This window comes from Aythya marila (assembly GCF_965140915.1).
Source record: "Aythya marila genome assembly, chromosome: Z".
NCBI classification, from domain to species: Eukaryota; Metazoa; Chordata; class Aves; order Anseriformes; family Anatidae; genus Aythya; species Aythya marila.
In genome coordinates, this window is record NC_139080.1 from 48,223,256 (window position 1) to 48,251,028 (window position 27,773).

Sequence of the window (27,773 nt, forward strand, 5' to 3'; positions counted from 1 at the left end):
AGAAAAACATTGGTAAAAGAAGTAAACCAGCCTTAGGCTGAAATGCACAGTTGGTTACTGGCTATGGTGATCATCTCCTAATTTATTCTAATCTTAAACGGAATTTAACTAGTTGGAGTACTTCTTTGCACTCAAGGCAAAATTCAGTTACACTTTTCTAAGGTCTTACCTTATCATTCAGCAACACAGAACTAACCTGAAGTCTGCTCCAAAGCTGTTGAACAAACAGAGGAGGGGCAATTCAAGAGAAGTCTTTTTTTGATTGTCCCTTAGCAATGAAAGATGTCATAAGCATAAACAGAATGAAGGAAGGGTTCCCACTGAACCTTGGTGTCAGAGGTCTGTCAGCATTAATTTGTGATTATCAACATGAACAGGGAAAAGAGTTTGCATATAAGAATTTTCAATCTGAATGTGACTACGGAGTGGTTCAGTATTGGAAACCAGCGGGTCAGGAGTCCCAGAATTAGGAGAGTGCTTTCTTCAATGTGAAACAAATCATCTGAAGAAACTCTTGTTAGTTAGTAGATAATGTTGGGGCTATGTGTGAATCTTTCCTTTATTGCTAGGAGCAGCTGTCCCCCAGACTCACCCTATAATGATTCTTAGGTGACATCTTACTTGCTTACAGATTTTTGAAAAACATTAAGATAAAACTCTATTTCTGTCTTCTGTTTATTAGATGCAGAAGGCCAAATGGCAGAACAGCAACACAGTAATACAGTTTCACTGTGAAATAAGTAGGTCCACACATTTTCAATCTGCAGTTGTTAACTAGCAATAAATGAACTTGATGCATGTGTAGTCTTAAAATTCACTCAGTGTGTAATTTTTTAAAGCTACCGTAAATATCTCAAATAGGGAAGAATAATTTGCAATAACTAAAGTTTTAACTTAAGTAGGTTTTAAGCTGTCTGTGTTTTGAGTGTTAGTCAGAAACTCTTTATCTGGTACAGAAACTTTATAACCAAAGGAAATGTGTTCAAATAAATGAACTTGCTAACACCAGAAAGGAATGTTCTTCAAAATACTGCAAACAAAGTATAAGGTTAAATGCATCAAGAGAAAAGAAATGGGAGAGTGGAAGTGCCTTTAAATAAATGTGATCCAAATCTTATTTATCAATCTCTTATTTATACACCAAGACCTCCAAGCCCAAAATAAACTGGTTTGCTTGTATTGAACTCAAAACAGAGGCAATAGATCATAGTACACTGCTTGAGCTGCACAAGTCATGCTAGGACCATTTTCATTCTGTGTTAAATAATTAGCATAGAGATGGTTCCAGCATGGGAGTGGTGGCCTCTCTCATGGCACTGGTGCACACCACACTCATTCTTTGGTGCAGTAAGTATGTCTTGTTCCACCTTATGCATCAGTTGAAATGCCAGTCCTAACACTTCCAAATAAGTCTTCAAAAGCTACAATATTAAGAGTGCTGGGCACTCAGAAGTTGCATACATTTCTTTCCAGTGTGCTCATTCCTTTGTACATAAGCAGCTGTTTTTCTTGTTGCAGCTTTCCTGAAGGATAAAAAGGACACGAGTATGTCAACCCCATTTTATTTTAAAGCTATGTTAAAAGATTAGCTGTATTCATTGTTACACAGGCGATAAGTACATGTCATAGCCAGAAGTTAAATAATCTTTGCTCAAACTGTTGGAGAAGTAAGCCGAAAGCTAAGTAGAGGTGTGTTTTTAAGAAAGGGCAGCTTTGATTAACAATATTATTTATGAAGACAAATAGTGTCTGCAACTAATTAAAGCCAATCAAACTAACTTACTCCATTCAGTGCACAGACTTGCTTTTTTGGGCAGGATGAGAACTATTTCCTGATTTAAACCTTGGTTGGTGTACTGAAGGAGCAAGCTGACATAATTGTATGTGATAGATCAGGCAGATCATACCCTTGAGAGGGTCAAGAATGGCAATGTGTACAGGAACACTGATCGCCTTGTTATATAAATCCATTCAGTTGCAGAAGTGTCACAGGCTATTTATAAAATTGAGAGTAGTCTATCATGTAGGAAACCCTGCAGGGGATGCCTGTTCCAAAAATTCTTACCCAAGTCTTCCTCCAGTTTTGCATCATCTTGTCGTGCTCATTGATGGCAGTTCTCCAGGTAACAAATTCTTTGGTCCATCCATCCTGACCAGCACTATCTGAAAATTGTAAGTGGGATGATTACATAACCAAGCAACGGTGAAAGGAAGCTGATAACAACTCAAGCAGGACATCCTGCGAAGGACAAGTCCAGAAGGAAGCCAAGACACCATTTTATCATTCATTTTGCTCTACAGTTACTTGGAAATAAGTTCTGTTCAAGTGGTCATGTCTCTTCTGCTCTGCAGCAGACTTTATAGCCTCCAGTGTGAACAGATTTAGTGCTTGAGGTTCCTTTTAGAAGCATGGGAGTACTCCATTTAGAGTGTACAAAGGCCGGGGAGGAGAACAGTATAACACAGCTGACTTTTTCAGTAATGTTATGTAGTGAGTTGTCCTCCATTCCATATTTGAGAACTTAAGATGGATTATTTTACTGGATCTTGATAAATTTTTACTTCAAGTCCTGTCTACCAACTATTTTTTTCTTTCAGTCCCTACCACTATGGTGGTGACATCCACAGTTGTAGTATTTTCTATTTTTCTTTTCATGACACTAGTGGCATAGGATGCTTTTGAGCACAGTGGAAGCTGCCCTCTGCTTTACGCTTACTTACTTTCAGTAGTTTCACTGAGGTGCTCTTCATTTAGCTTCCAACCCTGAGTTTAGAATAACTGGGATGATAGCAAGCTGACTTGTACCACTTCTACTCTGCTTTTCTCTACCACTGAAAAGGGCTGGGTTGAGCTGTTGGAGACAAATTCACATTTGACACTGACCAGCTAAATATGAATTATTCTAATCCTTCTTCCTACCAAAACAATCCATTCTACAGCACCTTCATTGTGCCTGGTACCTTTTTGAAGGCTGTTCAGACTTTCTGCAGGTGTGGGTATGTTCTCAAAAGCTAGTTGCAAATAGTGCTCAAGTTGCCTTGGTCAGTTCAGGGTGCGTAAAGATCTTGCCCAGGTGCTTGATTTACCTGACTGACTTCAAGCCTAGTGAGCATCAAAATAAAGAGGTAGGAACTGCTCCTGCCTGACTGCAGGCAATTCATGAAACGCCTGACCTTGAAATGCACCGTATGGTGGGCATTTCTTTTTATCACTTTAGTTCTTAGCATTAAAGATCTTTTCTTCATTACCATATACAGTTCTTGCAGAGTGTTTTTGTTTAATATTCACCTTACATCCAATCTGTGTCCATTAGTTTAGCAGTTTTGGTTTCATTTCTAGATCATAACTGCTGATTTGCAGGTTAGTCCTGTAGGAGAGTGTGGAAGAAACACCTTCTATGGTTGTAAAACCTTTTCGTACATAACTGAAGTGGACACTAATACAGTAAATGAGAGTTAGTATCTCCACATAAACTTGTGTGCAGTGATTATAAATCAGGATCAGGACACACACAGCATACATTCAGAACCAGCCTACCTTTATCTTCTGCTGTGATGAGTACTTCTGATGCTGTGTTCCCAACTTTTGAGATGAATGAACATTCATATTTTGTATTTTCTGACACTGCATCGTTCACCCAACTTAGAACATGCAGTCTGCCATCAAACAGCATATGAGATTGCTCAGTGATGCATGCCTTCATCCTCTGCCCATTCTTCTTCCAGACAAAGTGTGAATCACTCGGACCTATAAAAGTGTCAGTCAGCTTACTTTGGGGAAAAAAATGATACAACTTGTGTCTTTGAAAAGAGAACAAAAGCCTAGGACCTTAAGATTACATTCAAAGGCATAAAATGTTTTATTGCAATGTTTCTTAGGTCCAGTTAGCTGCAATTCTGGGCACCAAAAGGATGGGATAGAGAGCTAGTATTGAGAGCTTAGGTTCAAGACAAAGTTGTAACTAAGTTCATATGTACTAAGGAATTTTGTGTGTGTGTTCTCACAAGGGGGACCTGACCCACAAACAGGGTAGACCAGATAATGAAGATCAGCACCATCGGCCTGTACCTGAAGTACCTGAAGAACCGGGCCACCCTACAGCTAGTGTCTGGTACAAAGCTGAAACCATCAGACGTGCCTTCTAAAATCTGAAGCAGAGGCCAGGAGGGGAAAAAGTTCAAGAACTCAGGGTGTCAGAGATGCTGGAACTAATGAAAGAAACAGAACTTGAAGAAGTGTAGAACCATTAGTCACAGCAGGCAATTAGACAAGACAGAACTTGGGATCGGTTTGGATCAAGAACAAAGAGCAATCTAATCTTTTACCCTTGTTGCTATTATTCGTCTTAACCTGCGAGGACAGAATCTGAATAAATCAGAGATTGACAGTAGCCCAGAGGACAGAACAGCTGTTCCCAGAAAATGAGCAAGGTTGGATGAAGTGTACTTGGCACCATCAGAGCCTTTTCATTTAAAGGAAAGGTATCTCGGCCAAAATAAGAACATCACAGTAATTCTGACTTCTAAAATGTGCCTGTTTCTTCCCTGGGGCTTAGGATCCAGACTAGCCTTAGCAAGACAAGATGTAAAAAGAAACTTGGAGTAAAAGGAAAATAAAGGATTTTTGCAAGTAAGTGTTGAGAGAACAGGCAACCTACTACAAAAGGCAACTTTTACTATGCAAACTTTTTATTGCAAATTGATATGGAATTTTCACTACATAAAATACCTGATTCATGGCCCGTGTCCTGAAAAATAGTTAAATTTTGGATTGCTATGCAGGTGGACAAAAAAAAAAAAAAAAAAAAAAAAAAAAGGTAAGTAGCCTGTACATCTATGTGCTTCCTTAGCCTAATCTTTCAGAAACAGAACTAATAATCCTCTGCAACTACAGAGAAATAAATCCGAAGTGAGTGCAAGGCTGAAGTACAGAGAACGTGATCTAATTAAGACATGGTAGATTTCATGTCTGAGGGAAAGAGGTGTGGGGGAGAGGGAGGTGGCACAATCCTGAGAAGGACTGATGACAGCTCTGACAAAAGTGGGGAGGGCAAGCATAAGCGGAACTGCAAACAACTAGCAAATAATATTCTTAAAAAAAAAAAAAGTCATTTATAGATGATTGCACGACTTCTGTGATTAAGAGAAGGTAGGTTACAGCTAGCTAAAAACATGGGAAATTGGGACCATGACCACAGACAACTTACGAAATCTAATGAAGGTGGTATTTAGACAAATGGAAAGAAAAGTAAGTAAATACAAACAGACCGAAATAGAAGTCTTGAAACAGAAAGCAAGGCTTTGAGATACTGGGCTTTGCATCCACCTTTTGAAGAGCAGACTTAACACTGGATTAGAAGTGCTAATGGATGCTGCGGATGAGTGCTGAAAAACTCAAAACCACTGTGTTAGCACTGAAAACAAATCAGGCAATAGTGTCAAAAGAAGTGGAGATGACTTGGAGGAGCGAAGACTAACTTGGCCACTGTAAAGATCAATGTGCTGGGGCACAAGCCTCAGGATGAGTGTAAGAGTTATTACTCTGGCATCGTAAAGCCAAAAGCCAGGTGCTTGAGTAAAGCCACAAGCTCACAAGTTTTATGAGCCGTAATTCAAGCTCTAGGATGTGACAATAGAGCTATTTATTACCTAAGACCACGGGTTTGAAAAGCACTGTTTTAGGGCCCTGCAAGGAAGTGGCACGTTGAGCACAGGACGCTTCTCTAAACATACTTAAAGCGTTTCATGTTACTGTTCACACCAAAGAACCCACTCACTCTGTTTTCCGGTGTTAAACATCACAGGTGTCTGGGAAATGCTGCCAAGAGCTCGCTGTAGACACATTTCTCCAACAGTAAAATCCAACGGTTTCCTACTATGAGAAGTTTTTCGGGCCTCGTTGCTTTTGGCCAGCCCCTGAGCAAGCTGCAACTGGGCGATTTTACCCTACCTTTGTTTTCTGTGCAGCCAGCACTGCAGTTCCTCAACAGCAAGATCTAGGTTCAAGCACTAGTCAGGGTTTCTTTCGAAGATAAAATAAATGAATCCAAGTTTATATTCTACATTTGCTACTGTTGCTATAATACAAGTGAAATACACATCCAGTGCAAACTTTAAAATATTAATGGCTAAAACATTTATTTACTTACGTGGCCATCCATTTTAAGAATGCTTGAAAGATTTAAGAAAATGATCTTTTAAAAACATTATAATAAAGCAGAGAATTAAACAGCAAGCCAGATTAGACATGTAAATAGCTACATTTAACAATGAAAGGTATTCCAAACAGTTAATTCTGAAAGCATTGTTTCATCTCAGTAAAATCAGCATTTGTAACCTAATTCACCCTCTTACCTGGTCTAGAGGTTAACATATCCTGGAGGAAGGTTAACATTTATACAACAAAATACTATTTAAAAAAAAAAAAAAAGGAAGAACAAACTTGTTGCACTTTCTGAGCTATCCCCTTTCTTTGCAAAAGTCCATAATAATTTCTAGCGTGCATAGAAGCATTTGTTATTTTTTCATGTAGATGTCGTTTTCTATTCCTCTGCTGTCAGCATTTTGTGTGAAGTGTTACTGCCCATGTAGGTAAAATGGGTCCCGTAACCTGCTTTGAGTCAGGCAGGTTTGTACAAACCATGTATTTAGCAGCCTGATGATTTTGTCTCAGGATCTGCAGGAATAACTCCAGCAGCTGTAGGTAGCATTAAAAACCTGAACTATTTCAGCTGCTTGCAGAGTAAGTTTCTACCTGCCCTTTAAATTTATTCATTAAAGCATTGGTTTAAATTCCGTTTTAGCTGAAAGTCAGTCAATCAGTAAATCCAGCTACAAAGAACTGAAGAATACAGCTACAGATTCAGAACAGCATGCTGGTGGACCCCACGAAACCGCACCGAATCGAGCATTTGCTGTATATGCATGAAATCCTACGAGACATACGGCTTTCAAGATAGCTTGGAGATACTAATTTAAGAGCAAGAGATTATGGATTAAGCACAGCTCACTGACATACGGCTGGAGCAGGGGGGTAAGAGGGAATAGCAGCCCCTCTGGTTCCCCTTGCCAGATGCAGGAACGTGTGCCTAGACCTGAGCAGATGTTTCAGAGCTACCTGGGGAGGAGGCTATGCGGTGAAACGCTCAGGAAGTGCTGCTACACCTTGCTGTTGGCTTAATGCACTGTTTTTCCTCACTTTTATACAGTTCTTGGAGATAAAAAGGTAACAGGAAAACTAAACTTCCCCCAAAATGACTCAGAGAAACGTTTCAACATTGAGGTAAAACAAAACAGAGCCAGAAAGTCCAAGCCTCCCAGCTAAACTCATCTCAAAAGGCTGACAGCAAATAGAAATCCAGTGAGGATAGCTGCTCAGAGGTATCCTCACAAAACATTTCTAGCAGCATAATAAAAGTTGTTTTTGATAAATGCCCATAATCTGGATATAGCATTGCTACAGGTGGCTATCCTCAGTGATGAGGCTTTAAGGTTTGGGGAGAAAAAACAAAACAAAACAAAACAAAACAAAACAAAACAAAAAACCAACCTCTCCTTTATTCCCCAATACTCACCAAAACTTTTACAAAGTTCACAACAAGTATCAGATTAAGGGAAAAAAAAAAAAAAAAAAAAAAAAAAGCCTGGCATCTGGAGTTAACATTTGCTATCTAGCTTGCATTGCAGCTTTGGCTTGTACTGAGTGCTACTGAACCAATCATCCCCGATCTTCAGAATGCCAAGATCATACAAGCAGCTCATTCAAAGCAGGGATTATGTTTTAAAAAGACTCCATAATCTGGATGCAGAAAGATTATGTTCAATCAGAGATCAAAGCACAGGAAAAGGTGACACAGCCCCTAGCCATTAATATGGAAAACAACCACCAGCACTTCCCAGCGAGTGAATGGAAGTTAATATAGGAGGCTGGCTAGCATTTCAGGAGCTGAAGGGGTCTGAGTCACTGCTGCTGACAAATTAGCAAAATAACAAATGGAGCAAACATTTGCAGTGAAGGGCTGCGGACTGGAAGTGGGGAGAAGGAATCATTAAATTGAGACAAGCATCTCTGCAATTTTCTGAAACTGGTTTATCAGGCAAGTCCTTTTATTATAGTTTTTATGTCAGATAACTGGGTTTAATTTTTTAAAAATGAGGTGCAACCCATTATCATTCTACAAGTGACAACAGTTTATCAGCGCTTAAAAAAAAAAAAAAAAAAAAAAAGAAAAAAGAAAAAGAAAACAGATCTCTAAGATGCCAACAGAGAATATTATTTCCAAGAGCAAATAAACCAGTTTGAAGAAGCACGGCATACTCCTTCAAAACTCTGGTGCTTCTGTTACCTCACTGGTACATTTGTGTGACAGCACATCTCAAGCTGGTGCAGCCTTATCTGAACAGATAAGGAGCAGGAAGGGCTGGGCGAGAAGCACGAGCCTCATTAATGCACAACAAAGTAGCCATCCCCAGAGGAGGCAATGCACAATGCATATCGATGAAAGTAGGACACGGCATCTGCCTCCTCAAAGAAACGTAAAAGCAGACTGGGAAAATGTCTGGCTGGTCTGAGATGAAAACGCAGAGCATACCTGCCTGTGCTTCCCAGCACCACAAGCACTTGTTAGCTATTATTATCTGAGTGGCTCCAAGGCAAGAGTTTGCAATTGGAACCCAGGTAATTGCCTGCAAAGAATAATTAAATGAAGTCCAAACTAGGGGCTAGAGCAAAAGAAGTGTGGAGTTTCCAGTTCCAGTTTGCCTATTTTTGCCTCCACTCTGCCCTGTCCCTGTCCCCCCATCAACTAACAAAGCTATGGCGTTAAGTTGTAAAATACGGTGAAAAAAAAAAAATAGAGACCATAGCTATTTTAGGGAGCAAAATGCTCTCCAGAAAGCATTCCTTCTCTCCAGAGAGTACAAGATATTGAATTTGCTCCACTGTTTCCTGGACAGATGTAGTGACTGGAAGAGAAGAAAATGAGATATTAATCTCCACCGCAGGCACAGCGCATGCGGCATGTTGAAGCAGCTCTGGTAAGTAATGTCTGCAAAATGGCTCAAAAAAAACAAACAAACAACAACAACAACAACAACAAAAAAAGAACAACAGCTATGCTCCAAATCAGTACCCAGCTAATCAGCCATTGTATTGAGGGATTAATTACTAAAAGCCTATAGGTTGTAGCTCTCCAAGGAAGAAAAGTGGAGAGGTAGTCCCTTTGCAAACAGGGCCAGTGGGGGTAACGAGAAGTCTTGAGGAAAAGCACGTGGAAGGCAGCACTGCCTGCACGCCACTCCAGCCCTGGTCCAAACCTCCTGGGTCTCACCAGGCAGAGCTGGGAAACCCGGCTTCCCTGCCCAGGAAAGGGTTTTGGGGTTACTGCTCAGTGCTGAGTCGGAGCTGCATGCTAGGCAAGGAGAACACAGCACACGTGGTTATTCTGAATTACGAAATAAAGGCCAGGAGGTCAAATAAAATCCCGTAAGCAAATGGTGTAACGGAGCAAATGTACAGCAAAGAGAAATCTCCTGAGGTTTTCAGAAGACGTGCTGAGAGGCAGGTGGATGTGCAGCAAGCTTTGCCTTTTACCTACAGCTAGTCGTACCGTAAAAGCTGCCACGGATTCCTGAGCACATCTTTTTCTTACGTGGCTGTGGTTTCCCAGTGGCCATGTGTGCATGAAATGCAGCAGGTGAACGCTGCTGCTTCCCACAAGTTCTCCTTGGCACGGTTTTTACCCAGACTAGAAGGTACCATCTGTTTTCCTGTCTCCAGAGACCTTCTGACAAGCCCAGAATGGCTTGGTTCAACCTGTGCAGATATTAACCTAAAACTTCCAGACCAGTGCAATTCCAGCTCTTGGAAGACCATCCACGTACTTAATTTGCCTAAGTCCTCTGCTGACAGATGATACAGCTGATAAAATTCAGCAGTGAATACTCAAGAACACTTACAGATTTCACTAGTTTTCTTTGGTAACATGGGATAGGCTACAACACGAAGGCAGTTTCAGACTTTTTAAGCTTTAAGCACATTACAACAGCAATAATTATTTGCAGGCTACAATTACTAGTACTAACAGACTCATTTCCTCATGGGGAAAAAGATTGTAATGTTTCTTATGTTCTAAGTATTTACAAAATTATCAAAAGTCATAGAAGAGGAGGTTCTCCAGCTGCACCTGATTATTCATTGCACAGGAAAAGCCTGTGCAAATACAGTCAGCTGTATATCGTACAGGACAGCATTCGGTTCAGAAGAAAAATAAGGAAGGAAAGCTTCTGAAGAGGAATTAATGATATACTCTTTATTTTATTTCTTCCCCTCACTCCCCTCCTTTATCTTTAGGTGCCTTGAGCTTAAATTATGCATACATTGATCTTAGTCTTGACTAGACTCTTAGTCTTAAAATGTTACAAAATAAGGAGATGGCTTTCTTGCACACAACTGCATGTATCTGTTAGTGTGGCCATAGACTTTGCATATAAAAGTCAAACCTGCTGTTGATGCCAGAACTTAAGAACGCTGCACCCACATCATAGTCCCTACAGAAACTGATTTTTAGCTGGCTTGCAGGTGTCACTAAGGAGGAACCACCAGAGCCAAGGCAGCACCAACACTTAGCAAGGTTTGTAGTTTCTGCACGCAGGTGGATGCAGGAGGGCCACAGCAGACCCTCATGTCTGAAGCAAGCACTGCCAACGTGCTGGCAAGATGGTGGCAGCCTCATGGTACCTGGAGGGGGCTACAAGAAAGCCGGAGAGGGACTCTTATCAGACAGTGTAGCAATAGGAGGAGTAATGGTTTTAAACTAAGAGAGATTTAGATTAGACATTAGGAAGAAATTCTTCACTCAGAGGGTGGTGAGGCCCTGGCACAGGCTGCCCAGAGAAGCTGTGGATGTCCCATCCCTGGGGGTGCTCAAGGCCAGGCTGGATGGGGCTTTGGGCAACCTGGTCTGGTGGGAGGCTGGAACTGGGTGGTCTTTAAGGTCCCTTCCCACTCAAACCATTCTGTGAGTCTGTGATTCTGTGATTTTCAGACACAGTAACATGGATACTTCTTCTAGTATCTGTGGTTTTTATTCAGAATATGTCTGCAGTGTGTAATTGATTCTATAACCTTAAGCAATGACTTCCAAGTCCTTTTTTGTTAATACATTATAGGAGCAATTTCAAGTTTTGAAGTTATCTTCTAGATGCAATTTAAATAATAAAAAATGTGGCACATCACAGATCCGCAGGAAGGAATGGTTTTATCATGCTAAGATTGCTTCAGGTAATGAATGTTCACTCAGAGCAGAAATCACTGAAAGAAACGGTACAAAACCACAAAATGACAAATTAACACTTGCTATCAGATAACTGTAGCCACAGGTGTTGAAACTGAATTGTAGGCAGGCAGCAGGCAGTAAAACACCAGAGGTTTGCGAAGGAGCTAATTCATACACTGAGCTACAGAACTGCTCCAGCAGGTAATATTCTAGCATTCCCAAACAAGGACAGGGATAAAGGTAAACCAAACACAGGTTAACAAGTAACCACACAGATTAAAGTCAAGGGCATTGCTTCAAAGCATCACCACATAAAACTCTACGATTCCATGATTCAGATAAAATTCAAAATATACTACACACAAATCAACAAAATGTTTCAGGCAGTTCTGAAGTATTTATGTAGTGGATTTCCCTGTGAGATGCAGAGCTTTTCCCCCTCCTCTCCCCTGTCTCTCAGTTCTAAGTGCATTGGCCTCAGAAAAGCCAGACCTCAGGCACCTGGACACAGCCTTGGGCACGGTCGGGTCTGGCTCAGGCTGCAGATGCTCTCTGGAGTCAAGCCATCTGCAGCAGCGCCCTCACAGCCCATTTTCCCCACTCTCCTGCACGCCTTTCGGTGTAACTTAGCAGTTCCTTGCCAGCATAGCGTCAGTGAGTCGCTCGTGATTCTGATTACAGCGAGTTACGGATCTTTTCCTGGACTGACGTGGAAAGCTGTCTTGCACTGCCTTTAAAATAACGTAACCACAGGGAGCAGCCACTGCAGTACATGGGATTTTATTATGTGTCCATCTCAGTATGTCTGCGAAATAACTCCTGTAAACTATGTTCCTGATTTTGCAGAGCTTTTGTCTCACAGGGTTATTGAAATTAGACCAAAAAGTTAAGCAGCATTTATGGGAAACCTCTAGCTCCAGACAAACTAAGGGAAGTGGTTAGACTTCTTGACAGCATGGAAACTGATGGAGTGCATCCGCAGGCCAGAAATACAAGAGTGAAGCATAATGTTTTGCACTCCTTCTAGACTCCATCTGCAAATGTATTTAAAGCATTGCTGAGCACACTCAGGATATTCTCGGATGCCATGCATCTGCCATGACAAGGTGAAGGATACACTGCCCTGCAGCTGGGAGCGGGGGTGATGTCAGTGCCACCACAACCACCGAGACACCGCCCAGTTCCTCCTCTACCTGCACTCAGCAGAGCGCACCAGACAAACGCACACAGGTGTGTACAGCGTCAGCTCACTGCCTCTCCCCTGCACCAGACAGCGCAGTATTTCATTCAGTGTGCTTGAAGGCAGCCTGAAATGCTCTTAAGCTGTACTGAAGAAAGCACACAGTAAACCTAGCATGTTGTTGAAATGGCCCGCTTACAAGGCAGCCACGTGTTGTCCTTCGGAAAGTTTTCAGGTTAAAACATGTGGGATGGGTAAGAGAACTCACCAGCTCCTGCAGAGTTCCCAGACAGCTTGAAGCAGATGCTTACAATTAAAAAATAAATAAATGAGTAATTCTCATGAAAATAACGTTAAGATCTTAAATAAGCTTCAGTCTGACTGTGTGATGTGGCAGTCTGTGCCTATAATCCATCACAGGGGGGGAACTTGCCTATCCCGCACCCTTTGTTCGGAAGGCCAAGCACAACACTTAACTCTGCCAGTCCCATTTTGCCCCTCTGTTCTTTGCAAACACATTTTACCTTATGTGTTTATTTTTTATCCTGCTGAGGGAAAAAAAAATGAAAATAAAAAATTCCATTACAGCTATGTTTATGGGAAGAAGTATCAACAACCAGTGGAGGAATGTGAATAAACCCAAGCAGAGATCTCCTTGAAGAAGCATTTGCCAGCCCCCGGCTCCAGACAGATTTGTACACCCTGACACGCCGGCCACAGAAGGAAGCAGCAGGCCAGCATCAGGTCGACATGCTGGCTTGTGCTTGTTGTTTTTTAAAACAAATGAATAAAGCTGTAATTCTGGGCACAGGAAGGACACAAGGTACCAGCCAGGCATCTTGTTTGCCAAGGAGAAGGGAAGCCCCGTCCATACGACACAGCCACCCCTTGCCTTCTGAGCGGAGGGGACTGCAGCTGGCTGGCTGCCCCCGTGCCACCACTGCGGCTCTCAGGGGACAGCTTCTGGTCACAGCTCCTGCCCCCGCCTGCCCCTGCTCCCTCGGGCAGCGAGCTCCACAGGCTGCCTTTAAGACACTGCTTCTTCCTTCTCCAGCTCACTACCAGGGCCATTACTGACACACTTAAAAAAGCCGGCCATGAATACCATGCTAAAACACGTATGTTAAAGCAATTTTAAAATAAACTCCAGATCTGTAGTACCATTATCAAACCGCTTAAATCCTTTGCGCTATTTATGCTATTACTCCTTTTCTTTTTTTTTTTTTTTTTTTTTTTTTTTTTTTTTTCCCCTTGGTGAACAATAAAAGGCTTCTTGAGCATCTATAGCAGCAGTGAGCAAATTATTGCTAAAAGCCCTGACCCCACTGTTGCTCTTTCTGGCCTTGAAAAAACAAATCGTGTCTTTGGTAAGACCTGCTTTAATGAAGATTGATGCATTGTGATCTGATTCCATGTAACATTTGAACAATCACAGATAGCCCAGTATGAAACAATGCTTTTAAATTAATCTATTTCTTTTTTCTTTTAACGAATGAAGTTACATTTTAAGACCTGTCCAGGTATTAAATTCATTAAACTCCACTTAAACAGGCAACTACGGTCCAGACAAAAGCTGAAAGACAAATGTTGAATTTCTACAGGAAAAAAAATAGCTTTGACTTTCTCCTGTAACATCAGACAGTACGTTCCCCATAAAATGGAAATTATCATTACCAAAAGTACTCTACCGTGTGAAATAAGTAAGAATGAAAAAGAATACCTGACCAGGTCTAAAACAATATGCAAAATTCAAATTTGACAGAAGTTTGTTTGTTTGTTTTTTTAATTGCGTACATCCTCACAGTGAAAATATTTACCTTAAACATCCATACGCAATCATGATTTAGCAGGCTCCTTCAGCATGCAAATGAGCCTACTGAAGTCAATCGACTATTAACAAACTGAAGTAGGCCACTAAATCAGAGCCTGTATTTTGCATAATGCCATTTGCAGTGCCTGACTCTTGGTAAAAAGCATGTTCACAAGACATCCTGGAATAGTCCTTTTTCTTTTTTTTTCTTAAAAAAGAAGTCAAAAAGAAGAGCATGTACATTGCATGGTCACACATCTAAACCTTTAGTGCAGAAAATACTAGTTGACACAGGGGTCCTCCAACTTACCTGTGGCTTGGCAGAAGAGGTGAAAGTGTCCCCCGACACTAACATGCTGTGCCTGGTCACTTAGGAAAGGTGGCAACAACATGACCTTTACAGGGTCTGTGCTAGACCAGACATCAGGCTGGGTACTGGTGGGTGAAGGAGGTGAATCACTTCCCACACAGGACAAAAAGGAGGTACCAGTAGGAGGGAAAGGTATAGGAGATGAGGCTGTGCGACAGAAGAGGACAGAAAAGAAAAAAAGAGGGTACTAAGGAAAAAAGTTGCAAGAAATACATCACACATTGAAGAAATAATGCAAGAAGACAAATGAATTTTAGAAGGGTAATAAATGGAAGTGTCCCTAGAGCACTAGGAAAGAATGCTTTCCTCCTTCACCCACGTCTTTTCCCATCCTTCCAATCCCCCACAGGGCAATAACCCATTTAACTGAAGCTGAGAGTCTTCTCCCAGCTCTTGACAAAAGTTTTCATTTTTTTCCCCCCTTAAAGGCAACCACAAGGAACATGAGTACTTGCAGTACGGAAAGGAGCGTCGTTATGTCAACCTTCATAAAAGTCAAGGAGTAATACAATTTATTTTAATATTTATTCTGTTATATGTACATAATTAAAATAGAAAAATAAAACCGAACTGAATCTTATAAAATATAAACCGTTTACACTAAGATGGTCTAAATTAACTTTGCATGGATGTTCAACATAGAAAAGCAGCCCAGGCATACTGCTATTTACTGTTAAAACGTACTCTACTTCTAGTCATATTTACAGAAATACGCAGTGAGAGGAACAACTCTTCAGAACTGTACCGCACAAAATGCTTTTAACAGACAAACAGTGCTGTTGTGAACTGCGCTTAGAACAAATGCACATTTTCACTTTTGCAGGCATGATTCACACAGACAGTTCAAATGACTGATTGTTTGAGCAGCTCCAGTTTCAGTCTCCAGTTGCATAGGAGATTGATTGGTAGGTGTCATCCAGAAAGGGTGACGCTGCAAAGACTTGTCACAAAAAAAAGAGGTTGAGTTATATCTGAATCTGAAAAAGAAGAAAAAAAATCGGCAACGTTTTCTCATCAGGCTGTATCCTAACAGTCCATTCCAGCGAGTCACAAGTTGAGTTATTGTCGGGAATTCTTCTCAATTCCCATTTCGCTTCCACAGTGCAAAAAACCTCTCTGTGTCACTGCTAACTGACAGTTGCTTGCCTGTATTGTTTCATTAAAAAAAAAAAAAAATAAACAAAAGAAAATGAAGAAATCCAGTTTTGTATAGAAAAAGAAAATGTGTCCAGCTTGCTGTTTAAAGAAGAAAAAAAGCATTCCTAAATCTATCATTTTCTTCCTTCCCCCTCTTACTCCAGTCCACGTTTTGTACCAATATCGTTGTACCTAAATTTCTAAAAAGCAGCAAGGAAAAAAGCCTTTAAACAAGATTATCCCTGAGAGTCTTACACAAATCAAGCCAACTATTATCCCCATGTTTCTTAAAATCTAAGATATTTAAAGAGCAGTTAAAAAAATTAACTTTAACAAACTAAAGAGACCTAGCGTGCCAAAACACAAAACATAAAACTAAAAATAATCACTAGAAGCAAAGAAAAAAAATGTCCCAATCTGGACAAAAGTCTATAATTTACCAATCTGATAAACTAAACTTAATTTCCAATTTGGAATTCAAATGAAACTAGAACTTTTTTTAATGGCAGCTAAAAGATGTGCAGACTGAAGTACTTTTTAAAGCCAACTGAATTAGTTACTTTTATCCTATGAAAGTAAAGGGCCAAGAAAGGAGTGGGCAACTGTTCACCAGAGTGAAGTGCTCAGGGTTGGGTGGAAAAACCAGGAATAAACAAATGGGGATCTGAAACTGGCCATTTAAAAAAAAAAATGACAGTACAATACAAGATGCTATGGTCTGCAGACAAGAACACCGCTTCTGTATCTGGTGAGATCTGAATGCAAAGTGGCTTGCAGAGCAGCTGAAGCGCGAGAAGCCCACGATGGCTCAGCGGTCACGACCACGCGCTCGGTGTTCAAAGCTCGCCGTGGCACCGCAGCTGATTTCCACCACCGAAACTGAAGATCGCGTCCTTCAGTCTCCCTCCACGTCTGAGTCAGCGTACTTGAGCTCACACTTCACATCGAAAGGCTTGTCCTTGGCCTCCCTGGGCGCCAGCACGTCCCCGGGCTGGAGCTGGCCGTTGCCGCAGTCTGGCTCCGTCTCGTAGCCGGTGTCGTGCGCCGGCTTTGGCTGCTCCCCACTCTGGTGGCTGACGCTGCCTTGCTCCACCAGGGTTTCCTTCACGCTTTGTTCACAATCAGAAAAATCTGACTTTGTTTTTTTCTTACCCAGCAGCATGACTGAGCGAAACTTCAAGCACTGTCCTGGCAAATACCCTTTGTAACAGTTGTAGGAGAGCAGGCACAAGAAGAGGATAAAAAAGAAGAGGAATAGGAACATCAACAGAAAGTTATCGTTGGACTTCAGGAACATTGTCTTTTCTGGGACTGCGTCAGGGATTGAATTGAAGAGCTCTGTGTTGGAGGCTGCGCTTGTTAGGACAGGGCCAATGGGTTTTGTTATCCTTGCAGTTGTCACTGGTACAATCTGAGTGGTTGAGGTTTGAGCAGTAGAGCCCTCGGTTGATACAGCTGACACTTTCGGCACATCACTATTACCTTCTGTGGGTGCAGCTGCCACCGTCGGGCCCGCTGTTGTATGCTGGACTTTTTTCAGTTCCAAAACATGCTTCGCCAACACTTGAGAGAATTTCTTATTCTTCACTTTTTCTTCTGACAAACACTGGTAAACACCACTGTCTCCTTCCGACAAATTGAAGATGAGCAGTGCCTTTTCCAGCAGGCGGTATTTGGGGCTCTCCACTCTCAGTACGTCATCTTTGAACTTCCAAACTACCTGCGCCAGATTGGACTTTTGAGAACACTTGAGCTCTGCTGTGCTCCCATGCTTGAATGTATGCTGTAGGGAATTCTCTCTTACTTTATCTGGAACATCAAAATAAATGTGCAAAGTATCAGCAATGATTCCTGCTTGGTCTAATCTGTACAGTTTCATGAGACCGTGCTAGTTGTAATGGAAAGATTACGGTGTTAAAGATTATCTGACAAGACCACGACAACAGCATGCAAGAGTCTCAGTGAAACGCTCAACTACAGCTGTGTACAGGAAATCAGAAAATACTATGAGATTGGACACCCCAAGCTCCAAAACAGCCTCCATTTCCAGGGAGTGGGTGAGACCTTGCTGATCCACAACTGAGCGTGCCTCTGAGAAGAGTCATTATTTGAAACAAAATGCTGAACTTGGTATCACTTTAAAAGCAATTAGTGCATTTTAAAGTAGATCAGCAACTACAAAATATCCGAGAAGAAATCTGACAAAAGTGCTGGTACTCAAATCTCTTCTGAAAGTATCAGCACCTATATTTCATGCCCACACTGATGTAACTAACAAGCGAAACTCTCACAGCAGTCCTCGCTATGCTTGGATTAGAAATGAAAACAGTGGAGCAAAGTGCTGTTTACTGCAATACAAATCTTCTGTAACACTAGTCCTCTTTAAGATCATGATCTGATGTCAGCAACATGCTATAAAAAAAGGATCTGTAGTTACTTGCCTTAAAGCACACTGGAGAGCACTTCAGTTGCTCTGCATGATGTTCTGAGCCCCCCTCTCCTCTGATCATAAAACTAGCTTTTTTCAGGATCATTTCATCTGATCCAGCAGCAATAACCAAGCACTTATCAAGGCTCACAGCAGAATGTCAAATGCTGTTATATCACATAGACAGAGGCCTCTGTACTAGATATACTTATGAGAAATAGTGCTTTCATTCACATGGCACTGTGGAGGTCATTTCAGAGGTTTGTGCACTGCACACTGAAGTGTACACAAATACAGACATTTTAAGACAACATAAAGGCCATACAGATGCTCAAACATTAAAATGCAGAATTGCATACCTATTAAGATATAACCAAAAGTCCAAATAATCATGGAAACAAGCTGAACTAAACACTACTGTTCCACTATTCCACCTAGACATGTGAAGAAATAGCTCTTCAAAGACTGTAACTCACCAGAACAAGAAGATGCATCCCCACCTATATTCTGGATCCAATTCCTGTAAAATATAGCACAAATATTGCAATTTCAAATCTTATTTCCTTATTTTTTCGTGTAAAATGAAATTTGTCTTCTAGCACGAGCAGGTATTTTTGACAGATGCAGTTAATGGATAGAAAAAAAAAGTCTACATTTGAAAATATTCAGATAAAAATTACTGGTAAGGAGCAAGACTGATATGATACTGACTGCAACTGTACGGTAATCAAAGGCTGCCATTACCTTTCAATTTCACTTTCTTTAAAAATATCAACGCAGGAAGCTTCAAGGGGTTTCCAGGCACAGTAAGGATCCCTTGCTAAAACGCAGTCAACACAAGTGGTGTACTTGTCGCAAAATGCCACAGGAGACTGAACCACGCCGGAATTCGAACCAGCATAGAGGTATCTTCTGCCCTAAAAACAGACACACAGCCCATCACTTTCTCAAACTGCAACAATCAAGTTCATGAAGCAACTGAAAAGTGTTTAAAAGTAAAGAAGTACATGCATACAGCTGTGTATCTGTAAAAGCAGCTTTACAATATTCAGTGATACCAGAAGTGGAACAAGACAAAAGAACAAAAAACTGAAGTCAATACACTTTATGGGAAAGGAAAACTACTGCCTAACAGTAGCTTTATTAAATATTTTTTCTGCAAATATGAATGCACTGAAAACCTTCATAAAAGGGAAGCCAAGCATATGCTAATGACAAAGCTGCAAAGGGCACATAAAAGCCCCAAAAGGGAAGAAGATTTTCTACATACGCAGACCACTCCTGCTCTCTTTAAACCAAAGCAGCCCTACTGCAGACCATCCAGATCTCTGCAGATCCATCACTGTCAGCCCTGCGTCTGAACCTTGTAACTGCCTACTTGCTACTCAAGTAGAGTTCAAAGGAAATAATGTTGGCATAATACCTAGCAAAAGGGTGGTATAAAGGAAATGACTGCTTGCCCTCCTGTTGCTGGGGATCACAAACAAGCCTCACCCTGAGCACACCAGGAAAATAATCACACTCATCCCGAACACTCGTGTTGTAAAAGATGGACAACTGCGTTTCACTCATCTGTTTCAAAGTTCAGGGAAACCGATGGCTAAAGGTACACTGTGAATTTACTCACCGCTATGCAAAGCTGCAAGACAGACGTCTACCCTGGAAGCCCAAAACATCAGTGACCTACCCTCTAGTGCTTTTGAGAGGCAGCATATACAAAGCCAAACAGTACACCCACCTACGCAGTGGATCTACTCCATCCAGAGTAGAATACTGGGTGAATTTATTGGCACTCTATAGCTGTTGTCATGGCAAAGAAGTCGGATCCAAGCATCAAGTGTTTTTTTCTGTATTGCAGCTGCACAGATTTCAGTACGTAGAAATGCACTCAAGGGTTGTGTCTGCAGTGAGACTGCTTGACCCTGGCAGGATGAACATGGTTGCATAGGCAGGTATCCAAAAAAGCCTCTGAGTATATCAAGGCTCTTCATAAACCTCACATTCATGGTGCAGGCTTTTGTTCTTGACATCAAGAACAGCCTCAAGAGGAAAAAAAAAAAAAAAAATAGCTAACAGGGCATCTTAGAGCTGAACTGAGGTTTGGGAGCTCACTGTCACCTTCTCACTAAATTATGTGAAGAGGTATTCTCATGAGGACTCAGAACAGGGTAGTCTCTTTAATGCAATGAGCATGAGAAAGTCTGTTTTAAGAACAAACTAAAGAATGATGCAGTGTGTGTAACAGCAGTCTCTAGAGGATGGCAACAAGATCAAGCATAAATCAGTTTAGGTCCTTCATATATATGAAGTATATGAAGTGTTCAGATGACTTTCAAGGAAAAACTTGATCCTAGAAGACAAAAGACAAAACAGGACAAACGAAAAAAAAGAGTATACCGGCCCTGCTGGAAGAGAGACCTTGAAAGAGAACAAAACTTCAAAGACATACATTCAAATGCAGTCTTTCATCCTAAAAATTAACTTAGGTTAGTCTGTGCTCAAATGTCCCCAGAAATAAGTCTGCAGCACTGGGAGACACACGGCTTTCAAGGAAAAGCTTCCCACCCGGACAGAAAGCTCGCCCTGCTGCACTGCAGTCTGTTTGTCTCCCCCGTGCTCTGGTAGCCAACATCCAAGCTAGCAGGGCAACGCTGAGCACGGGCTGCAGTGCCTTGGCAGCCTGGGGGTTCAGGAAACAGGTGGGGAACTGCGCAGACCACTTGTAAAACCCAGACACACCTTCCAGCCAAACAGGAGTTACGAGGACCTGCCATAGGCTCCTGTGACCGACTGCAGCCCTCCAGGCAATGTGAAGGTGTAAGAGAAGGGCCTGGAGAGTACTACAGTACAGTGTTCAGAAAGGATTCCTACTCCAGGGTGGTCTGAAGCCCACCATCATGGGTAACAACTCTTGCCTGCGTGTGGATGATCAATTACTACAGGATGCTACCACACATCACAATACCAGCTGTATGAAGGACTTCAGTTGTATCTAACTGCAATTCCTTACTGGCTGTCCAAGGAGGCAAAAACTCACGCTTCCAGGACAGGGAGCAGAAGTAACCCCCACTTGGCTGGTACCACAGTTACACAACTTCCATGAGTCCAGCACCACCCGAGCCCAAACTCTAATTCATCACTGGCAAGGACTGCTGCCTTCATGGGAGTGTGCTGGACAGCACTGCTTCAGCTTTTGGTGTCAGAAGTTGTTCCAGCCACATGGAGGTTTTTACTTCCTGAAGATAAAGAGATTCTGCACCACAATACCATGAAGGAAGCTGTGTTTTATTTTAATTCTTAAGTATGAGAGAACTTTTGGTGTGAAAAGACAGTGCATTCCCTATGAAGTCCCTATGCTGTGTTTACATGGCTCTCTTTCAGGAATACTCTTGAGTAACTAAGAACTTGGCAGCTGGGTTCAGGACGCGTAAATTCAGTGCCACCATTTCTACATCAGGTTGCAATGCCCATCCCTTCACTACCACTTCCCAGGAATGGAGGAACCACAAGTAAGCCAGTACATGAATGACTGCATAACGTACCCACAATTACAAGAATGGATATTAGCTTGTGGTCCTATCAGAAGTACAGTAAGTGTGCATTTTTAATTCCAACCCTATAGCTGACATTTTCAAAAGCCATCTGGACATTGTCTGGGCCAGCCTGCTGTAGGTGGCCCTGGTTGAGCTGGGGAGTTGGACCAGATGACCTCCAGAGGTCCCTTCTGACCTCAGCCATGCTGTGGTTCTGTGATCTGGCCCGTATGATGCATCATATATACAAATACAAAAACAGAGATATTACTGAAATCTATGAACATGGAAGTTTTTAATCACATTGACTTTGATCTGTCTGTCAAAAGTATATTCTATCTTCTCAACACTTTTTTTCTGTTACAAGCATGAAAGGACTATTAAGCATGCAAGATGAGCTTGGAAGGATTTTGGCATACAGTTCATTTCCAGAGAATAGATCACGTTGGCAGTGTGGTTTTTTTTGTTGTTGTTGTTTGTTTGTTTTAATAGGACACAAAAGTAAAAGCTGCTCTTAAGATATCTTGGCACTATTCCTAAATCCCTAACATCTGAGAATTCATTGATTACTGGGTACTTACCAAACATCAGTAGGATTACTACACACTTTTAAACAGAGCCATTCTTTCCTTAAGGAGTCCAGAAATTTCAACAGTTGAAGGGTCTGATGGTAAAAGCCACTGTTTAGGGGTAATACTTTTGTAGGCATTTATGGATCTGCAAGTCTGAGTAACTAGGACCAGAAGGGCTAGTGTACAAGACACACAATGTGATTATCCTCCCACTGTTGAAAAATCATTCTGGGATTAAACCCAGGAATTGTTTAATAATGATGAACGACCACTGGGTTTGGAGCCTGCAGCAAAGCTTGTGTCTTCCAGCTGCAGCTGAAGCCCTCCCTTGTCTGGCGGGCAGGACCTCACCAGCAGTGCAGTACTGGAATGCAGCACCGAAGTGCCTACTCTCACAATAAATCTACCACACAGAACCAGCCTGCAAAGTTTGGGACAGCAGAAATCAATTAAATACAAAATTTGAGTCTCTCTGCTAGATAAGACTGCTCTTCTGTTAGGCTTACTTCCTCAGGAAAAATATACCACAACTCTTCTATTACTTCTCTGAGGATTTTTCCTCATGGATTTCTACTGGCCAGAAGGGGTCAGGATTTTTACATTACTTCTAACCTAAAAACTGGTCCCTTTAATAAACAGCTTACAGTTTTCAGCTCCTGTACGAGCAATCAGACTGAAGACTGGCACACCTGTGCCCTTCTCTCATCACCGCCACCACCACCACACACACACCTTCCCCATATCTGCACACTTTCAGAAGCATGCTACCTATCCAGTGCAATGGAATGTATTGGGTAATAAATAGATTGATACCGCTGCAGAGATTACAGGTGCAGCCTTCAGCGGTTTGCATAGTCATGGTCTTTCATCATGACAAGGTTACAAGTTACAAGATTACTTAGTAAGTTTTGTGGAAGAGGAAAAAAAAATGATGAATGCTGTGATGCTTGTAGCACCTACTTTTTTGGATGAAAGCAAGAGTGTTTGGACTGGCTCAAAGTTTGGGAAAAGCTGTGTTTCTTCGATAATATGCATTCCGTTTTCATAGCTGATAGCTTTGTGCAGGGCTCCTTGATCTGAAACAAGAGAGCAGTGTATTTAAGTAAGATTCTTAAAACAGAAAGACATGGAGAACTGCACACTTACTATGATTTGTATCAATTATCTGCTTGCAGTGCAGCTGAAGACTTCACACCTTTCTGTGCCAAAGGCAACCATTACACGTAAGGAGTTCTGAGCAAGAAAAAACATTCTGGGGGCACAGAATGACGTCTTAGGGATTATCTCATGCATGGTTTTTGTTGCACTCATTGCACTTTTGCAGTTCTTCTCCTGCAATTGCTCTTCAAAGCATGCAAGGTTCTCCACTAACTCGCAGTGGCTCCCCACTTTTTAGTGAAAATACCACCTGATGTAAAAGCGCTGTAAACATGGAAATCTTTTGAGTTTGTTAGAGCATATCTCAGCCTAGAGAAACATCATTAAAAAGAGTGTTTTGCAGAACTCACCTGTACTGATGAACATAACATCATATATGGTACCATTGAGTGCTCTGACTCTGTCCACTACAATCTGGGTGTACTTCACATCTCGTTTTACTAGTCGGGGTCTGTCTCCCATTGGAGTCACAGAATCATCCATTAGAGGATGATCTTTAACAAACTGCAATGTTTTGTCTGGTAAATTCAGAGAACTCATGTAGTTCGATGCTCTGGCTTCATTGTTTATGCACTAGTATTTAAAATTAAAAAAGAGAGACACCAAATTATATCATAACAGCAGGCACATGTATTTTCTTCTGCACATTATTTTGGCCAGTAAGGGCACCTTTACATTATATTCATTCTACCACAGAAGCTACTCAGGTCCTGCAGCACCTTGGCTTCTGCAATATGCTGATCTCTGAGCAAATGCTTCATGCTATGTTTTTGTTTAGACCCAAAATATATTTTTGGAAAACATTCTTTCTGGATTCCCATGCTTCTTAGCTACCTGTACCTGTCCTCTTATCTATGAGTAGCAACAGGACAACTGCAGGAAACATGAGAAAATCAGGAAAGCATGGAAGAGACCCAGCACTACTAACATTTTAGTTTGTAAAGCAACTTACTGTATTTGATAAACCTGTTGAACCTAGAAAGACAATTGATTTATACTTCTGTTCACCTGAACTAAAAAGTCTTTGATGCTCCCTAATGTATACTAATATCTATTTCACCACTAGAAAATGAGTAACAAAATAATGAAAATATGAAAACAGCAATTAACTCAACTATAAATAAATAAAAAAAAAAAACACTTTGATCCCCAGAAACAACATTTGGAATAAATCACATGAAGCCTTTTTTTCTACAAAATCTTTATGACAGGAAACATCCATATCAGGGCAATCTAATACTATGCTTTAGTAGGTTTTTTTGTTTGTTTCTTTACTCTTGCACATTAAAAAACATTAGTCATTAAATCCAAGATACAGAAACTTACTGCACCAGGTCGAGGATTAGGAATTTCTCCATTGTACCGTACCCACTTGGTATGAGACTGTTCAACTGTAGCACTCTGCATATACTTTCCTTTCGAGAAGACTTCTTCTACAGTAGACATATTGTATGCACACACTGCTGACAGCCCCACATTATTCCTACAAGTACGGGAAGAAAGAGAAAAAGTCATGAGTAATTATTACTTGCTTTAGTAACCAGTCAAAATCAAAAGTATTCATCCAGGGAAAGACGGTAACACACTTACAGTTGTGGGGTAAAAACTCCATATATCACTGGTTCCTTCAAGGTTGGGGATTTGAGAATAAAGACATCATTGATAATATTGAAAATTAAATTCTTATCAGGGATGGTACAAATCAATCTGGCCTTGAGAAAGGATGTCCATTTCTTCTGTAAAGTCCTTAATCCTCCTTGGTCTCTCTTTTGGCATTAAAAAGAAGAGAAAAAAAAAAAAAGGAAGTGTAAAGGTGTTTGTGAGGAAGATTAGGCATCGTTTTTGTACTAGCTACAAGTACGTAAGAACTATATCTAAAATGCTACTGAACCCTTGTATTTTTTCTAAGATTTCATCAATAACTGTTAACATATTTATATACAGAAAAGTAAGGAAGTCAGTTTTGTTGTTGTTGTTGTTGTTGTTTTTAATTTAAGTCAACAGAAATAACACTGAATGGTTTCTGTCAACACCTGTGGCTAAGATGAGACATGGGCCTTCTAAAACACTGTATTTCAGCAGCATTTGAAGAACAGAGATGAGCAACATACCTTCATAAAACACACATGTTCATTAGAACAATTAAAATAAGTGTGCAGGTATTATACATATCCTTTCCTTTAAAAGAGATCAATAACATTGTATTTGTTGTCTGACATCTAAGCATTAATGATTTAAGTTGTAATGTTGCAATATGCATTTAACTTCCTGATATTAATAATTCCATTAGAAAAAAATGCATCTATGGCCTAATCCTGTGAGCAGTTACCATTTTTAATAAGGACATGCAGTATCATGACTTGAAGAAATAAAGATATATTTGACTAGACTAAAATGTTTCAAAATATTTGGTTCTTGAGCTGCAACTGTTACTTCTTTACAAAAGCAGAAGTATTTGAACACTATTAATATTTTCTGTTAATTATCCAGTATTGTTATGCAAAGAATTGAAGAAAATCTGCAAAAATTAGGTATATTTAAGTAAAATGTAAGTATAAATGCCTATAGATCTGCAATGTGCATTGATTCCTATTCCTATCAAACAGCAGCAATAAAGCTCTCATTCTACGATACTCCTGTTCTAAAGCATTCACAAGCTGTCAGTGGGCAGAGGGCCACAATAATAACTCCCATGTAAACCTGCCTCCAACTGCTTGTTTAAAGGAAATCTCAAGGGCACTAACTTGTTATTGATGTTTTGACTTCCATGTTTAAATATAAAACAGTAAAGTCAAAATAAAGCATTTCAACCTCATCAAAATGAAACGGCTAGATAAATTTCCTGTTGGAAAAAAAATACTGAGGAAATTGATACATTCCATTGAAAAGTTTTTTTTTGTTAAATCAACATTTTCTACTGGAAAAAAAAAAAAAAAGTCTTCCATCAGCAAGATTTTTAACCAACACTATATACTTGACTCAGTCTAATACTGAGGCTTAAACATACTAAGTGTGACAGAATTGGATGGATGGTGACTGTTTTGTTTGAGGTTCTGGCAGTTCTGCCAGCTTCGTGGAAGTCCCATCTGCTACAACTAGCTGTATCTACGGTAGAATAGTCTTGCTTGTATGCAGCTACTAGTCAAGAACTACAATTCTTCTCAAATGTCCTAGCTGCTCAGCAATAACCTCAGCAATAACCTGCTCAGCAAATAAGTCAGTTTTTCCCAGAGGACTGTACTTAAACTTAAAACAAACTTCAACAAGAACAAAGCAAACCACACAACAAGAATAGACATCTTTTGTCTGTCTTGTTCTTCCCCCTAGCTCCCAGAGGTGGGTAGAACACTCAGATGTACTGAAATTTCACCATTAAGTTAAATCAACTATTTGTTTCCAAAGCAACAATTAGACGTTTTCAGTTCTGAAAAACTGATTAAAATTGCTGATTCAATGAGATGAACCAATGAGATTTAACCACTTCCATTTAATTTCTAATAAATATTTTCATATTAATATGTTCTATTGATATAGATATACATATAATATAATATAAATATTTTGTATTAATATTTATATCAATATTTAATATAAAGTATTTTTTTATATTAATAAGCAAAATCCACTTGAAGTAGTGAAAGGAAATTTAACTGTCCCACCTTGCACACTCTAGCTATTCTTGGAATCATCAGTTTTCCAACAAACTCATACTCCACGGACACCTCGGTGAAAAAGAAGTATATCTTGTCGTCCTCTCCATCTGTGTTGTTTTGATCTGCTCTTACCACATCAGCAAAAACAAAATTGGGCTCTAAAGATACAAAGAGAAGAATTTTATATTACATACAACTCTTATAACTTGATTCCCTCTAAGATGCTCTAGGAGTCCTCCCAGGCCTCGCACTGTATTTGACTGCTCATTAACTGACAGACATTTCTTCAAAAAAATAAAAAATAGAAATGCTGGAGAAAAAAAAAAAAGCTATGTGAAAATACAACAGGCTAAGAGATACGACAGATCTCTAAGGTCTTGTATCTTGTTACTTCACGTTTTTCACCCACACTCAGGAATGGTTTTCGGACAGGCTTGAGTAGCTGCTTTCCCTTGCCTGCCTCTCTGAACAAAAGCCAAGGTGCTCCTTAAGGGAAACACAAACATGAGAGAAATGATATGGTTTCTATGGTTCATATATTTAAAGAGAAAATCAGCTAAAATGTGCAAGTAATAACTTGCCAAGATTGGCCAGCTATCAGCACCTGCAAACCCAGCAGTTAGTTGGACCCTTACGAAGGCCAAACAGCCTCAGAA

General features: G+C 40.6%; 2 protein-coding genes across 14 annotated transcripts in view; one reads left to right on the forward strand and one right to left on the reverse strand.

Moving 5' to 3' along the window:
• SECISBP2 (SECIS binding protein 2) overlaps positions 1-9,210 on the forward strand; it is a 32,394-nt gene extending 23,184 nt beyond the window's left edge. For 3 of the 6 annotated variants that reach the window (XM_082783343.1, XM_082783339.1, XM_082783342.1), the window contains exon 18: positions 6,804-8,029. In XM_082783343.1, coding sequence (XP_082639469.1) covers positions 6,804-6,928 — 125 coding nt within the window. In that variant the 3' untranslated portion in view covers positions 6,929-8,029. Of the gene's footprint in view, positions 1-4,008; positions 4,720-6,803; positions 8,030-8,955 lie in introns of those variants that run through there. The other 3 variants (XM_082783341.1, XM_082783338.1, XM_082783344.1) reach the window with 3 other exon arrangements.
• The window catches only part of SEMA4D (semaphorin 4D), a 98,018-nt gene continuing 70,362 nt past the window's right edge, over positions 118-27,773 (reverse strand). For 5 of the 8 annotated variants that reach the window (XM_082783346.1, XM_082783347.1, XM_082783348.1 and 2 more), the window contains 8 exons: positions 27,124-27,275; positions 25,055-25,230; positions 24,791-24,947; positions 23,815-24,037; positions 23,267-23,382; positions 18,946-19,118; positions 18,678-18,721; positions 14,884-17,582 (listed from right to left, as the gene is read on the reverse strand). In XM_082783346.1, the coding sequence (XP_082639472.1) occupies positions 16,669-17,582; positions 18,678-18,721; positions 18,946-19,118; positions 23,267-23,382; positions 23,815-24,037; positions 24,791-24,947; positions 25,055-25,230; positions 27,124-27,275 (1,955 nt within the window). In that variant the 3' untranslated portion in view covers positions 14,884-16,668. Of the gene's footprint in view, positions 1,524-1,760; positions 2,164-3,538; positions 3,749-14,576; positions 14,784-14,883; positions 17,583-18,677; positions 18,722-18,945; positions 19,119-23,266; positions 23,383-23,814; positions 24,038-24,790; positions 24,948-25,054; positions 25,231-27,123; positions 27,276-27,773 lie in introns of those variants that run through there. The other 3 variants (XM_082783352.1, XM_082783353.1, XM_082783351.1) reach the window with 3 other exon arrangements.